The sequence below is a fragment of the Aulostomus chinensis genome, chromosome 9 (genome assembly GCF_037954235.1).
Source record: "Aulostomus chinensis isolate RoL2024-O1b breed Wild chromosome 9, RoL_Achi_v1.0, whole genome shotgun sequence".
In the NCBI taxonomy this organism is placed as follows: Eukaryota; Metazoa; Chordata; class Actinopteri; order Syngnathiformes; family Aulostomidae; genus Aulostomus; species Aulostomus chinensis.
In genome coordinates this window covers 13,046,928-13,062,899 of record NC_141328.1, presented here as the reverse complement: position 1 = coordinate 13,062,899, position 15,972 = coordinate 13,046,928, and the positions used below count along the sequence as shown (strand labels likewise).

Sequence of the window (15,972 nt, the reverse complement as noted above, 5' to 3'; positions counted from 1 at the left end):
AAAAGAAAATGCAGAGCAGCAGAAAGAAAATGGAGGAAAAGTCAAATTACAGTTAACTATCAAATTTACAAAGGACATCTAAAGGCCTATAGTTATGCAGCTAGAAATGCTAGAAATTCATACTTTGCCAAACTAATCACAAACCATAAAACAACCTAAAAGTTCTCTTCTCTACCATTGACCATCTTTTTAACCCTGATTTTATTAAACCTCAAATAACTCCTACAAACACTGCTTCATGGGAAAGATGAACGCTATCAGACATGACATTTTATGCAGTCAAACCACTGCTTTTAACACATCTGAGCGTCTGTCTTTACCTGAGAAAACACTGGAAAGTGTTGTTCTGGTTAATGCTGAGATGCTTGATTAAGTCTTCTCCTCAGTGAAGCCCACCACATGTCTTTTAGGTCCAACTCCAACTTCATTTTAAGTCATTTTATGTAACTTTTAGGGACAAGCTTTTAAACATGAGAAATTGCTCACTTCAGACAGGGGTCTTTCCCACTGCCTTTAAAGCGGCAGTGGTGAGGCCAATGTTGAAGAAGAGCAATCTAGGCTTTAATGATTTTAACAATTACTGACCAGTGTCTAACTTACCATTTTCAAGTAAAATTTTAGAGAAAATTGTTTTCCACCCATCGTCATCTTCCGCTTATTCCTACACATTAAGGGTTGCGGGGGGGCTGGAGCCTACCCCAGCGTCAACGGGTGAGAGGCGGGGTACACCCTGGACAGGTCGCCAGTCCATCACAGAGCCAACATAGAGAGACGAACAACCATTCACACTCAGCCTAGTCCCCTCTTGATGTCTTTGGACGGTGGGAGGAAGCCGGAGTACCCGGAGAGAACCCACGCAGGCACGGGGAGAACATGCAAACTCCACACAGAAAGATCCCGTGCCTCAGCCAGGACTCGAACCTGGAACCTAAAATTGTTTTCATTCAGCTCAATTATTTTTTTAGACAAACATGTTATTCATGAAGAAAAACCACAATACAGAGAATGACTTGACAAAGATTTTAAATGATTTTAGATTAAATTATGATTCACAAAAGGTGACAGTGTTGGTTCTGCTGGGTCTAAGTGCTGCCTTCAATACAGTAGACCACACTATTCTTTTAAACAGATAGAAACATCTGGTCAGCCTCTCTGGTACTGTACTCAAATGGTTTACTTCCTACCTCACAGACAGAACATTCATGGTAAGTGTAGACACATGCTCCAAAGTCCATAAAATTACATGTGGTATGCCCCAGGGATCGATTTTAGGCCCTGTGCTTTTTAACCTGTACATGGTCCCTCTTGGCGGTGTCATCAGGAGACATGGAATCAACTTCCACTGCTATACTGATGATATGCAGCTTTACATCTCCATGTCTTCTGATGACACCAGGCCTATGGATGCCCTTTTTAAATACATTTTAGATGTCAAACCCTGGATGGCAGAAAGCTTTCGCCAGCTTAACCAGGACAAAACTGAGGTTTTAGTCATCAGTCCTGAGGCCCAGAGAGAGAAACTTTTTCACAAATGGCAAGCACTGTCTTTTAACCCATCATTTCAAGTGAAAAACCTGGGCGTAATTGTTGACTCTGAACTGACTATTATTCCACACATTAAGAAAATAGCGAAAAGAGGTTTTTATCATCTAAAGAACATAGCCGGAGTCTGCTTCATTCTATCTCGGGCTAACACGGAGACGCTGATGGCATACTTTTATCCCCAGTCATATAGACTACTGTAATGCCCTGCTCTCTGGTCTTCCCAAAAAGAACATTTCAGGGCTACAATTATTACAAATTTCAGCAGCAGGTGTCCAGACTAAGACCAGGGGGCGGGCCAACATTACACCGGTTTTAGAATCATTACACTGGCTCCCAGCATGTTTTAGGATCAATTTTAAAGTTCTTTTATTGGTTTTTAAATGTCTTAATGGTGGGCTTGGGCCCTCTTATCTTTCAGAACTGCTTTTACCTTATGAACCCTCGCAGACCCTGCTCTCTTCTGGCAGCAGGCTTGTAGTCATTCCTAAAGTCAGGACACACACTCATGGCAAGGCTTCTTTTCAGTATTACGGCCCTTGTCTATGGAACAGCATGCATGAGGACCTCAGGGCCGCAGAGAAGGTTCACGTTTTTAAGAGCAGGCTCAAGACCCATCTTTTAAGCTTAGCTTTTGATTAATATTCATTTTACTCATGACATTTATTTATTTTAGGCCTTCATTTTGTATTTATTTATTAATTTTATTATTTCCTATCTTCATTTTAAATTAGACCATTTTATATTTTAGTTCTTAGCTTTTATTTTTTATTTTAGTTAAGGGTTTGGGGGGGGGGGGCTGGGACACTGTTTAGTGTGTGTTTTTAGTGCTGCTAATGTGTTGCTCTGCCGAGCAAACATAAGTACCTTCAGGCTCAGGCCCTAATAAAGTTTGATTGATTGAAGTCTGTTGTCAACACTACTTCTTACAAAAGTAATGATCAAAAGGAACATCATACAGCTCAACAGCATCACAGATAACAGCATCTGAAGTGATCATTAACATTAACTTCTCTGTCAAACATATTCACTAAAATATGAAAAAGAATACATTGCAGCGATTTTGTATTATACTTTCTTCATCCAGGTATAAGTTGGCAAGGGATGTGTCATGTATTTAAAAATACCCAATAAAGTTGTTCTCATTTAAATGGAAAACAATGAGAGAAATTTGCAATAGTGGATGAAATGTTTAAGCTCAAGTTGCACTTAGCATTGCTGCCTGATGTCACTTGCTTTGAAATTCATTGTAAATACCAAACAAAAAGAGAGCAAACTCCTGTGTTTCTGTAAATATCATGAACGCGCATCGACATCGACCTCTGCGCTAACATTGCTAAGATGAGTGAGCAAACTCCAACTGTTCCGTGAGTAAATTTATATCCTGTCTTTATACAATAGCATTACGATATTTGGTTATGAGTTACAGCTGATATATTTAAAATTATTTTGTTAGGTTATGAGGTTATGAGTTACCACTGATACATTGAAAATTATGTTATGGAAGAGATATTTACTGTAGAATTTGTCCTCCCTGGAATTGATGTTAGTACTAGCTAGGACCTATAGAGTAGGCTAGGAATAACAAACTATTACATTAAAAAATAGCTTAGGAGTGTATATACGCAACTCAGTCGACTCTGTTTATTCACAATATATGCATGTGCACTAACCCCCATCCCCAACCATTTTCTCTGTGATTGGCTGGAATGTGGTTATGTTTATGTGCACATCCTGTGCACTCAGAGTTTGTTTGCCTTTTGTGAGCCCTGTGTTGTCTCCAGACACTGGACTTTTTCATAGTGTATTCAAAGGGCATGCACCTAGTGGATCAAGGGGAGATGCATATATGGTCGACATTGTCCTCCACTTATCCTGTTGGTCTGGGTCGCAGGGACATCCAGCTCTTCCGGGGGAATCCCGAGGCATTCCCAGGCCAGCCGAGACATATAATCCCTCCAGCGTGTCCTGGGTCGGCCTCGAGGCCTCTTGGGCATGCCTGGAACACCTCCCAAGGGAGGTGTCTAGGAGGCATTCTCACCAGATACCTGAACCACCTCAATTGACTCCTTGACATGGAGGAGCAACCTAAATTGACTCCTCAACATGAAGGAGCACTGGCTCTACTCTGAGCACCTCGCAAATGACTGAGCTTTTCACCCTGTCTCTAAGAGAGAGCCCAGCCACCCTGCGCAGGAAACTCATTTCAGCCGCTTGTATTTGCAATCTCGTTCTTTTGGTCATTACCCAAAGCTCATGACCATAGGTGAGGGTTGGAACGTAGATTGACTGGTAAATCGAGAGCCTCGCCTTTTGGCTAAGCTCCCGCTTCACCACAACAGACTGGTTTAGCACCCGCATCACTGCGGATGCTGCCCCAATCCACCTGTCAATCTCCCGCTCCATCTTACCCTCACTCTTGAAGAAGACCCTGAGATACTTAAACTCCTCCAACTGAGACAGGACCTCCCCCTAGACCTTAAAGGTTATGAACAGAACCGGTGACAAAGGGCAGCCTTGGCAGAGTCCAACCCTCACCGGGAACAAGTCTGACCTACTACCGGCAGCGAGGACCAGACTCTGACTCCTCCGGTAGAAAGACTTAACGGCCCTTTGTAAGGGGCCATCCACCCCATACTCCCCCCACAGGATGCTCCAAGCAACACAGTCATAAGCCTTCTCCAGATCCACAAAACACATTTGGACTAGTTGGGCAAACTCACATGTACCCTCCAGCACCCTAGAGAGAGTGAAGAGCTGATCCACGGTTTCATGGCTGGGACGAAAACCACATTGCTCCTCCTCAATCTGAGGTTTGACTATTGCCCTGACCCTCCTCTACAGTACCCTAGCGTAGACCTTTCCAGGGAGGCTGAGGAGTGTGATCCCCAATATTTGGATTACACCCTCTGGTCCCCTTTCTTAAAGATGGGGACGACCATCTCAGTCTGCCACTCTAACAGCACCACCCCCATGTCCACGCAATGTTGCAGAGACGTGTCAACCAAGATAGCCCCACAATAGCCAGAGCCTTGAGATACCCAGGGCAGATCTCATCCACCTCCAGAGCTCTGCCACCACAGAGTTGCTCAACTGCCTCGGTGACTTCTGCCCCGGAGATTGGACGACCCCCCCCCCCCCCCCCCCCCAGCACTCCCCAAACTCTGGCTCCTCCATGGAACATGTGTTGGTAGGATTGAGGCGTTCCTCAAAGTATTCCTTCCACAGCTCAATTATCTCCCCAGTTGATGTCAGTAGCCAACCTGTCCCCATTGTAAATAGTGTGGGCAAGTTGCTGCCCCCCCACCCCCACTGAGGCGACGGATGATTTGCCAGAACCTTTTTGGAGGCGACCGATCGTCATTCTCCATGTCTTCACCAAACTCCTCCCATGCCCAAGTTTTTGCCTTGGTGACTGCCATGGCTGCACACCGCTTGGCCTTCCTGTACCATTCAGGTGCCTCTAGTGACGCACAGGCCAGCCATGCCCTGTCAGCCTCCTTCTTCAGCCTGACGGCTCCCCTCACCTCTGGTGTCCATCAGCGGGTTCGGGGATTACCGCCGCGACAGGCCCCAGCAGCGTTAGGGCCACAGCTCACAACAGCCGCCTCGACAATGGCAGAGCGGAACATGGCCTATTCAGACTCAATGTCCCCCACTGTCCCCAGGATGTGGTCTAAGCTCTGCTGGAGGTGGGAGTTGGAGATCATTCTGACAGGTTCTTCCAGCAGGCCTTCCCAGCAAACCCTCACTACTCGTTTGGGCCTGCCAGGTCTGTGCGGCGCCTTCACCTGCCACCGGATCCAACTCACCACCAGATGGTGATCAGTTGACAGCTCAGCTCCTCTCTTCACCGAGTGTAGGTCAGATGATACGACTATAAAATTGGTCATAGACCTACAACCTAGGATGTCCTGGTGCCACGAGCACCTGTGGGCATCCTTATGTTCGTACATGGTGTTAGTTATGGACAAACTGCGACTTGCACAGAAGTCCAATAACTGAACACCACTCGGGTTCAGGTCGGGCCTGCTGTTCCTCCCAATCATGCCCCTCCAGGTCACGCTGTCATTGTCCATGTGAGTGCTGAAGTCCCCCAGTAGGGGGCATCACCCAGCACCCTTCCCAAGGACTCCAAAAAAGGTGGGGACTCTGAACTGCTGTTCGACGCATAAGCACAGACAACAGTCAGGACCTCTTCCCCGACTCAAAGTCGCAGGGAAGCAACCCTTTCGTCCACCGGGGTAAACACCATCATACAGGCAGAGAGTCTGGAGGCTAACAAAAAGCCCACCCCGGCCCTCCACCTCTCACCCGGAGCACCTCCAGTGAAGGATGAAGATGCATACGATTTGAGTCAAAAATGCATTTGCGCTGAAACCATGCAACAAGGCTTACTGTACCTTGAAGACTACAAGTTAATCAACAGTCATTTAAACCATTTGCAAACCTCAGCGTTTCTGCAAAAATGTTGATTTTGTAAGGACATTGTCTAATAGCAATGCTTATGTGTATCAATACAACAATTATTTAGAGGTAAGAAGTGAAAGATTATCTTTCTTATTTTTCTAAGCCAATGTATGATTTCAATTTTGAGTAAATAGTTTGGATTATTTATGATGATATGTTAATATTTTGTATGATTCCAAAAATGTATAATTGAGCAAAAAAAACAACACCAAATTTTTACAAGACAAAACATTCAACGCTTTAAATAAATCAAACTATTTTGTTTGTGTATATTTTTCAATAAAGGTGTCACAACATGCACAGGAGATGGCAAGGGGAAGTAACACTAAGGAAGCGAACTTCAGGAATAGAATTGTTTTGTGATTATTCCGATGATGATGATGATGATGACAATAAAGAGGATGAAGAAGATGATGATAATCCATCCATCGTCGTCTTCCGCTTATTCCGTACTAGTAAGGGTCACAGGGGGGCTGGAGCCTATCCCAGCATCTACGGGTGAGAGGCGGGGTTCACCCTGGACAGGTTGCCAGTCCATCGCAGGGCCAACACATATAGACAGACAACCATTCACACTCACAGTCACACCTACAGTCAGTTTAGAGTATCAATCAGCCTCGTCCCCTCTTGATGTCTTTGGATGGTGGGAGGAAGCTGGAGTACCCAGAGAGAACCCACGCAGGCACGGGGAGAACATGCAAACTCCACACAGAAAGATCCCGCACCCGAGCCGGGACTCAAACCCGGAACGTTCTTGCTGTGAGGCCACAGTGCTAACCACTGCACCACCGTGCAGCCCTGATTAAGAACATATATCAGAATATTCCTAATAACTTTGCTGGTGTATTTGCAGTCAATTAATTCCTTCTATGCAGAGCTGTCCTAGTCCAGGGGAGATATTTGAATACAAAATGTCTTCTTTCACTACTGGACTACTAGAGGCTGGTTTGACTTTTCTTATTTTCTTAAAAGATACTCAAAATAAAGAACTTTGCTTCAAAAAGCACAAAGATGAAAACACAATCCATGCTTATAGTGATGCTAACTGGGCCGCAGATATTGATAAAAAAAAGCACGACAGGTTACTGTATCAGCCTGAACAAAAATGGGCCATTTATTTCATGGAAAAATAAAAGACAGCCTACAGTTGCACTCTCTCCTTGTGAGGCTGAGTATATGGCTTTAGCTATGACCATGCAGGAGTGCCTGTAGTTAAAACAGCTTCTGAAATATTTTGATGGACAGGTATACAGGTGTTTAATCTATGAGGACAACCAGGGCACTATAGCTCTAGACAAAAACCCTGTACATAGGCAAAGATGTAAGCACGTGGACATTAAATACCACTTTGTGAGATCTCCATTACAGAATGATGACATGACATTGGAGTACTGTCCAACCAATGAGATGGGTGCAGACATTCTAACAAAACCAGCGAGTAAGCTGAAGATAATGAACTTTGAGATCTTTATGTTTGGTGAATGAACTATGAACAATTAATGAACTCTGAACCTTATGTTTTATTGTGAGAACAATGTAAAAACCTGTGAAATTTCTGTTGACATGAATTCTGTAAAATGTGAGACATTTGGAAATGCTACTGAGGAACAAAAGTTCTCAGTTCTCTTGATGGGGAATGTTTTGCCAAGCCTGGAATGTATACGAGAGACAGAACAGTGACAAAAGCAAACATCCCTGTAAGTGACCACAGACCCTCCCTTGCCTCTTCATTTGAACTGTTGCCACTGGGGGGAGAGATCACGTGGGCTGACCTTCGGCGGGCAGAGCCACATTACACAAAATCCCTACTCCAGACTTCCTTCCCAGCCCATCCAACCTGCACTGCTGGGGCTTGACTGACTCACCAGCATGCCCCCTCTGCTGGAGGAAGGGGACACTGGAGCATACCTTGAGTTACTGCCCAAAAGCTATGGGGGAAGACCAATACCAATGGCATGACCAGGTGCTCAAGACCACCTACTTTATCAGAGCTGGGGAGAAACCAACACCACTATCAAGAGCAACATCGGGGCTTCTCAACACTGCACAGGACCGGCAGCTGTCAGTGGATAATGACAGCCAACTCAAGTTCCCGCAGCATGTTGCTAAGACCACCCTCAGGCCTGACATTGTCCTGGAGTCAGAGGCAATGAAGAACATCATCATGGTGAAGCTCACAGTGCCATGGGAATCATGTATGGAGGAGACATTCAAGCGCAAGAAGGGTAAGTATGAAGGCCTAGTCAGCAACTGCCACAGAAAAGGCTGGAAGACAAGGTGTTTGCCAGTGGGAGTTGGGTACAGGGGGTTTGCAGGACAGTCTCTCTGCAGAGCTTACACTGCACTCAGCATCCCAGGTGAGAGGAGGAGAAAGGCCATCTACAACAGCACAGAGGCAGCAGAGAAAGATTCTTGGTGGCTCTGGTTAAAATGGGCAGATCTGTGTTCGAGAGCTGCTAGGACACAAGCTGAGGCCTGATCAAAATCAACTGGGTCACCTGAGCGAGGGCGTCTGATATTTGAAAGACCTGAAACACCCAATGACCTCAGATAACATCACTGATGATGTGCCCTAGCTTTGCATCAGAAGATGTTTCAGGACAAGACTTATTATATGTCATAAATTCTCCAATAATGTAATTATAGTACATCTTTGGCAGTCTTGAAGAACATCTCCCACTTGTTCCATAAGAAATATGACTTAATTATTGGGGTACAGTTTTCTTTTAAAAATATTTTTCTCTTAACAGTGTTTCAAGCCCCTAATTAACCAAATTAAGTTTTAACCTCTATGATGAACTATTCTTTCAAGAATGTAGTTTGGCCATATTAGTCAGAGAAGTTTTTTTATGAAAAAGGTACAAAACAGGGAGATATGACCATTGCAGACAACAACGCTGGGTGTACAGAATGTATACACTGGCATTAATACAAGAGACAGAGAAGAGTGTAATAAAGTAGTAATTGTAAGCCACACTCCAGTCCAGGAGGTGGCAGCAATGTGCATGAAAGCGGGTTCCCAGCAGCAATCAAAGCAACAAAGGAAGATCATCCGCTTTACGACACTTACTTTCGCGACTGACATTTTGCTTAACGACAGTTGTGACCAACCAGAAGTGTCAGGGAGAGGGGGCTACATAGTTATAAAGGCAGGTAACTTTTCTCAACTTAAGGCAGAAAAATAAGTTGACGTGAAGATATTCGGTATATCAGCACGTGCGCAAGAATAACTATGATGCGTGAGACCACATGTTTTCGTCCGCTTCCGATCATATCGCTAGCTACATAACGTAGCTAAGCTAACTTGCTCTGTTGCAAGCTTTAACATTAAGCTTCGATCTTGGGGAATATGGTTCGAAGGACTTTCGATGTAACATCCTGAACGTTTTAAACTACAACGGAATTTTGCCTCGGCCTCCATCTTTTCGACACAATGTGGCTCCAACAAAGGTTGAAGGGGCTACCCGGCTTGTTATCAAGCAGCTGGGCAAGAAGACTTCTCATAGGACTGCTCCTCTTCCTCATATTTTATTGGTACCTCGGCGCTGAGCGCAGGTGGAGGTTCCTCAGCGGCAGCACCATGCCTGGTGGAGCAGCTGGACAGTGCATTCAGGCGGAAATACACAGGTGGCAATCTCTTGTGGACCGAGGAGAAGGTTTATACAGCACACCTCAGGAACAACTAGACTCACCTTTTGTATCAGGCAACGGCCATATTCTTATTGACGTTGATTCAAACAAACTGTGGGTAGCGTCGTCTTCACAGCCTGGGTCGGCTCCGGTCCACCAGACCGAGTACTCACCGAGAATCGGGGTCCATCTTGATGGTAAGCGGGCCGAGGCTCAGGCTACCATGCTGTGGTTCCGTAAAGGAGCCGTGCTGACTGTCCGCTGTGCCTCGCCAGCTGCGCTGCAGTCAGCCCGGGACTGTGTCACCATTAGAGAGGAGTTTATCGCCCACAGGAGCCGGCCGAACGTCTATCTCCAGAGAATACATATCAATAATCCGTCTGACCGAGCCGCCTCCTTCGACGTTTCCTCTGACAGCCTGTCCTTCGGTAGCAAGTTTTCCACCAGTGTTGACAAAGTGGAGGAGAGAGAGATTGTGCTGTCCTCGGGGAGGGTTCCTGTGGAGAACAACCGGATGGTACTGGTGGTGGTGGTCACGAAGAAGCTGAACAGCAGGATCCAGGTCTTTCCTAAATCTGAGTATACAGAGAACATCTTGTCTGTGGTTTGGACTTCAGAGCCCATTGAGTCCTCAAAGCTGGAGGAGACTTTCACCACCCTGCAAGATGGGGCCAGAAAGGAGTTGGGGGAGCTGCTGAGAGTCTCTGTGGATGAGCTGGTGATGGATCACCAGCAGGCCTGGATGGACCTCTTTATTTCAGGTGAGCTGGAGGTGCCAGCCCCTTCTTGTGGGTTTTGATGCAAGTTTTAGTTCCTCAGCAGACCTCACTCTGTAAGAATGCACATATCAGTCTTGACAAATGCAGACCGCATTCTCTAAATCTAGATTCCATGTGGACTTTTCAGATTTACTGGAATGAGTTAGGGATAATGGATTTTTTGCCCATATTAGATATGGTGAGTTACCACTGATTTGACTAAAAACTGATATTAAGTGATATCATTATGATCAAAAATACAGTAATATATTCATTTTGTACATATTGAAAGACATGTAAACATTGTGAATTTGAAGTCTGACTGATATATATTGGTTCTAATAAGGCAGTGAATAACATGTTGAATGAAATTCATTGTATAAAGTGTTACCAAGTGTTCTGTGGTTGTTCAAGCTTCCTCACATGCTTAATCAGGAAGTAGAAATCCAGAAGCTGTAAAAGCATCGTTACACCTAAACCAAATAAATATAATGCTAATGCCCTGCATATCCTCGGTTGGCAACTGTTCAACTATTATGGGTTTCAGTACAGTACATACAGAGAATCATTGTATGGGAGTGATCTGTATTTTCACAAGAGTAATGTATCACAACACAAGGTAGTGTGCATTTGGGGGCAGGGGTTTATCGGTACACAAATACATGAACTGTACAATCTCTGGACATACACTTTGTGTTAAACTGAGGCTTCTGACATCGAAACTATAAGTCTGACCACTTTCCAACCCATATCATTAGATTCTGGACAGATTTTCCCACTACAATGTGAATTCTAATGTAAGATTTGGCCAAAGTCATGGGATTAATGAGGACATTTCATGAGTACTCTAAAATCCTCATCAAACTGACAGGGCATGGGGGGGTAAAGTCAGAGCTGTCAGCTTTGTGCCAATTTTGAACCCCGAAAAAATGCTATCTCCTCTTATGGCGTTAACTTTGATACATGACTTATGACACTGTGCTGAACAAAAGTTGTTAAAAACTTTGTAACAACTCAAACTGTTTGGATTCTTGAAGCCCCAAAAGTTGCTGTGCCACATTGCACCTTCCAATGTAAAGCAGTGGGGAGGCTACCTCTGGACATATACTTTGTGTCAAACTGAGGCTTAATGGAGTCATGGCATTTATGAGGACATGTCACAAGAAGAGTACTCTAAAATTGTCATCAAACTGACAGGGCAAAGGAGGGCCGGAAGTGGGGGTTGGGTAAAGTCAGAGCTGTTAGCCCAAGTCTGAAAACATCTACTTGCCCGCGGCAGAAGCCCTTCAACTGTGACGCTCCCCTACACACGAGAGGCTGTGAAGGCCTGTTCAATGCTGCTTTTACTGCTTGCACTTTATCCTATCCTGCTCTGTTCATATCTGTTGGCTTGGACCACACAATGGGTCATGAGCTGAATGTAGCTGGTACCACACGCTAGTGTTTGTGCTCTAGAACTCTGACTCCACCACAGATACATCAGAGTTAATGACACACACACAAACTCACAAACATGACATGTTCTTGCCTAACATTGTATGTTCTTATCTAACATTGTATGTTCTTGTCTAACATTGTATGCATGTTGTCATTTCTGTTAGCTGTTTTTTCTCCATATGTGCTACCCGGGGCATACCAAAACCATTTAAAGAGCTGCAGACTGCTATACCACAAGGCCAAAATAGAGAAAAAAAAGTTACACACTCAGTAATTCTCCTCTGCTAAGACTTAAATCACCAATGCATTTTATAATGTGCTATTTTTTCTCACTTTAAATGTTTTTTCTTTTTTTTTAACCATTTTGTCTTCTTTCATGTCATTTCAAGTCCCCAGGCTTTGCTTTTTCATCTGTGAGACTGAATTTAGAGTAAAAAGAACCTATAGTGTGTTAGAACAAGTTGCGAGAGTCCTTAACAACCACTCATGAATGAGGCTTAACATGATGGACAAGCAAAAATAAGTAGTTGATACTTAGATCTGTACTGCACTCTAGGTTTTGATGAAGAAATGCCTGTGTTTCTTCTCTCAGGTGTTGAAATGAGGAAAATCACTGACTCCCACACACCATCAAGCCGCACAGTGAACACTACCCTCTACTACATCCTGTCCTCTTCCATGGCTCCCCTGCTGGATCAAAGGCTCAGTGGTGAAGAGCGAACTCATCTGGAGTCTAGCCTCAACTACGCTGACCACTGCTTTAGTGGCCATGCCACCATGCATGCAGAGAACCTTTGGCCTGAACGGGTTAGCAGCACTGCTCAGATCCTGCAGCTGGTCACACTGTGGACTCTGACTTTGCAGAAGAGAGGCTGCAAGGTGCTGGTGGTGGCTGGAGCCCATGGAGCCATGCAGGGTATGGTGCTCAGCTTCGGAGGCCTTCAGTTCACAGAGAATCACCTTCAGTTCCAGGCTGATCCAGATGTGCTACACAACAGCTATGCCCTGAGAGGGATCCACTACAACCAAGACCTCATTAACCTGGCAGTGCTGCTGGACATAGAGGGGAAGCCTTTTCTTCACGTGTCAGTGAAGCCACAGGAGAAGCCAGTGAAGCTATATGCCTGTGAGGCTGGTTGTCTCAATGAGCCTGTGGAGCTGACATCAGAGAATAAAGGTCACACCTTTCCTGTAATGGTGACCCAACCCATCACACCGCTGCTCTACATCTCCACAGACCTGCGCCACCTGCAGGACCTCCGACACACCCTACACCTCAAGGCCATCCTGGCTCATGAGGAGCACATGGCCAACCGCTACCCGGGGCTCCCCTTTCTCTTCTGGTTTAGTGTGGCCTCACTCATAACACTCTTTCACCTTTTCCTCTTCAAGCTCATATACAATGAGTATTGCGGCCCTGGGGCTAAGCCTCTCTTCAGGAGCAAGGTATAAACAGTGGTAATAAAACCTAACTGGAAGTAAAATAACTGCAATCTGCTCTGCTCAGTTTTGTTTTTTGTTGTTTTTTATATGTGTGTGTGTTTGGTGGCAGTGGCAAATATTTCTTTTCTGATTATCTGTTGGTTGATTTTGAAGATTTGATTCCTCAATTTTCCTTTCACTTTGTTCACATGGATGTGTGCCTTCCATACACACATTTCCTTCTCAAAAATGTTGCTTTGTTTGGTGTTGAAGGAGTTTATGACATGCCATTGCAGTTCTCCTCTGACTGTTCAAAATAGAACAGAGCAGATGCCAAGTTCAAATTTACCCTCTGTGGAGTCATTCTAGCACACTTCTGTTGGACTTGTGCCGTGTAAAGCATTTGTTGGTCACTAATGATGAAGTAATTGTATTGCTGTATTCCTCTTCCCTACCTGCCCAGAAGTTAATGGCAATTATTAACAGCATTGTTCCAGCTTTGTCCTCAGCAGTGGACATTTAACTTCAGAAGGAACATTTTTCAAATGGTGACAGGTTTTTTTATTTTCATAACAGTGCAAAAGTTACAGAACTTTGAATTCGGTCATCATTACACTAGAATTGTCTGCTTCTATTTTTGTTATAGTTTGGTTCTGGTTCAGTAAACACATTTGAATTGCATGGTGAAAGAGAAGCTTATCAGGGTAACAAATCTTGCTGGTCTTTCACTTTGTTTTCTTACAAAGACACATTCCTTTATTAGGACCTTTTACAAAAATAAGAGCAGCTGTAATACTGTAATTAGTAAGCTGATTCAAATTTGGCACTCAATTTATGGAAAACACAAATTCACACAGCAAACCTAAAATTCTACCGCTACTCCAGAAAAACATCATGTGACAGTATGCCGAGGGAAGAGTGGCATAGTTCCCGACACTGACTCGACACAAGTAAAACTTCATTACATCTCGAAATTAATTTTGTCGTCCTTGTCTCTCCGTTGGACTCGCCAAGTCAATAGCTGTAAGCTTGGAACACAGCAATATCATTAAAAATGGCTCAATCTGTTCAAGAAATGAGGCAGTCAGACATATTGGAAACACGTGTAGCTGAAAGAAAATGTGGATCAAATTTAACCAGCCAAGCTGTTCTTTGTAAATGTGCATTCAGTTTTGCTGTGCGGTGTTACAGCTGTGTTCAGTTTGTGGCTCAAATAGTGCTGTACATTGTCTTGAGAATCTGAGATGATATCTGACTTGTCTGTGTTTCTTGACTTGCCACCAAAATAAAACCCAAATTGGAACAAATCTAACAGTTGATTTAAGTGAGATTATTTTCATGTATCAACATGAGGTTGAATTCAAACTCAGTGGTGGCGTCATGTTAAATGCTCATCTTGACAAAATAGCTATGAACCTGTTGAACACTGAAGCATTGTTGTGTTCATATTGCCAGGAATCTGTTTCTTTCTTGTTTTTCTTTCTTGGACTTTGATGATGTTTTCTATTGAATCACTCAATTAAATTAACGAGAAATGACACGGTCTGATTTGGTGCTTCACTGTTAGTTTCTCAAACCCTGCTCTACCTCAATCATAGATCTCGAATCCAAAGCACGTCCACAGTTTTCTATTTTTTCTTCTGGGTTTGGTGGCCGCAGTCTGTCTCAGCAGTTCTAATCTTACCCTCTGACTTCACCAGGTCGCCGGCAAAAGTGAGGATGGCTGCCGTGACACCAGGGACACTGCTTGACTACTGCAGTGCTAAGTACATGTTCAACATGTGGGGGTGCTACTTGAGCTTTGGCAGCATGGGACATTGTACACGTAACAGTTTATATTCATAACTATTACTGTTTTTCTTTTACACCATTTCAAGTTTAGAAAGTCTGCATTACCATTATTAATCTGATATGTGAAAAAAAAATCAAAACTGCAGATCAGTTTTCAGGAACACAATTACATTTCATTCGATTCTTTTTTTGTCCAAACAATGGTCTAAACCTTTCAGTTTAATATATGAGAGAGAAAAAAACGAAATGTGTTAAAGCTGAAAGTAATAAATGATTTATAATGCCGTTTGAAAAATGAAGCAGACCTGCACATCATGGTAACTTGGTGCTGGACCCAAAAGATGCAGCGACAAAAAAAGAAAAAAACAACCAACCCTAAACTGGTCCCTGTTAACTCACTTTATCCACTCCCCATCTGTTTGTGTGTCCTTGTGGATGGTCTGCCAGATTAAGGGTTATTACAAATTAAATTGTGTGCAAGGGGGAATGGATGCTGAAACCTTTCATTAATGAGTGTTCATGGAAGATGACTCAATCAACATCAGCAGCCCGAGAAATAACATTTAGTTGAGATCGGAGGAAGCATAACATCTTGTTACATTGTTTGATTTGAGTTGTATGTATCTCGCAGTGCCTTAATCATGTAATGCCTGATGGTTGTAAAATCTGGAAAAATGTATGTTTTGTGGATGGTCTGCAGTTACGGTGACTGTTGAAAAGATTAAAGCCCTCATGAGGTGAAGGCCAAAGCCTTAGAAATTGTTTTGCTAAAAGAGAAATGCAGCCGAACATGCTTGATCTAACCACTGTGACATCTTCCTGTTTCCAAGGGGAATTGCCAAGGGTTTCCCGAAGCTTTTCCACTGCCCCCCTTGACAGGGAGCACCCTCGAGTGTCTGAAAGTGCAACTTCTAATGGAGTG

The 15,972-nt window shown here is 44.0% G+C and overlaps 1 protein-coding gene across 1 annotated transcript; it reads left to right on the top strand.

Annotated features, from left to right (window-relative positions):
• Positions 1-9,082: 9,082 nt before the first annotated feature.
• Positions 9,083-15,770, top strand: kiaa2013 (KIAA2013 ortholog). The gene is made up of 2 exons (XM_086213860.1): positions 9,083-10,403; positions 12,430-15,770. The coding sequence occupies exons 1-2, from the start codon at positions 9,446-9,448 to the stop codon at positions 13,287-13,289; spliced, it is 1,818 nt and encodes a 605-aa protein (XP_086069986.1). The 5' UTR covers positions 9,083-9,445; the 3' UTR covers positions 13,290-15,770.
• The last annotated feature ends 202 nt before the right edge of the window (positions 15,771-15,972 follow it).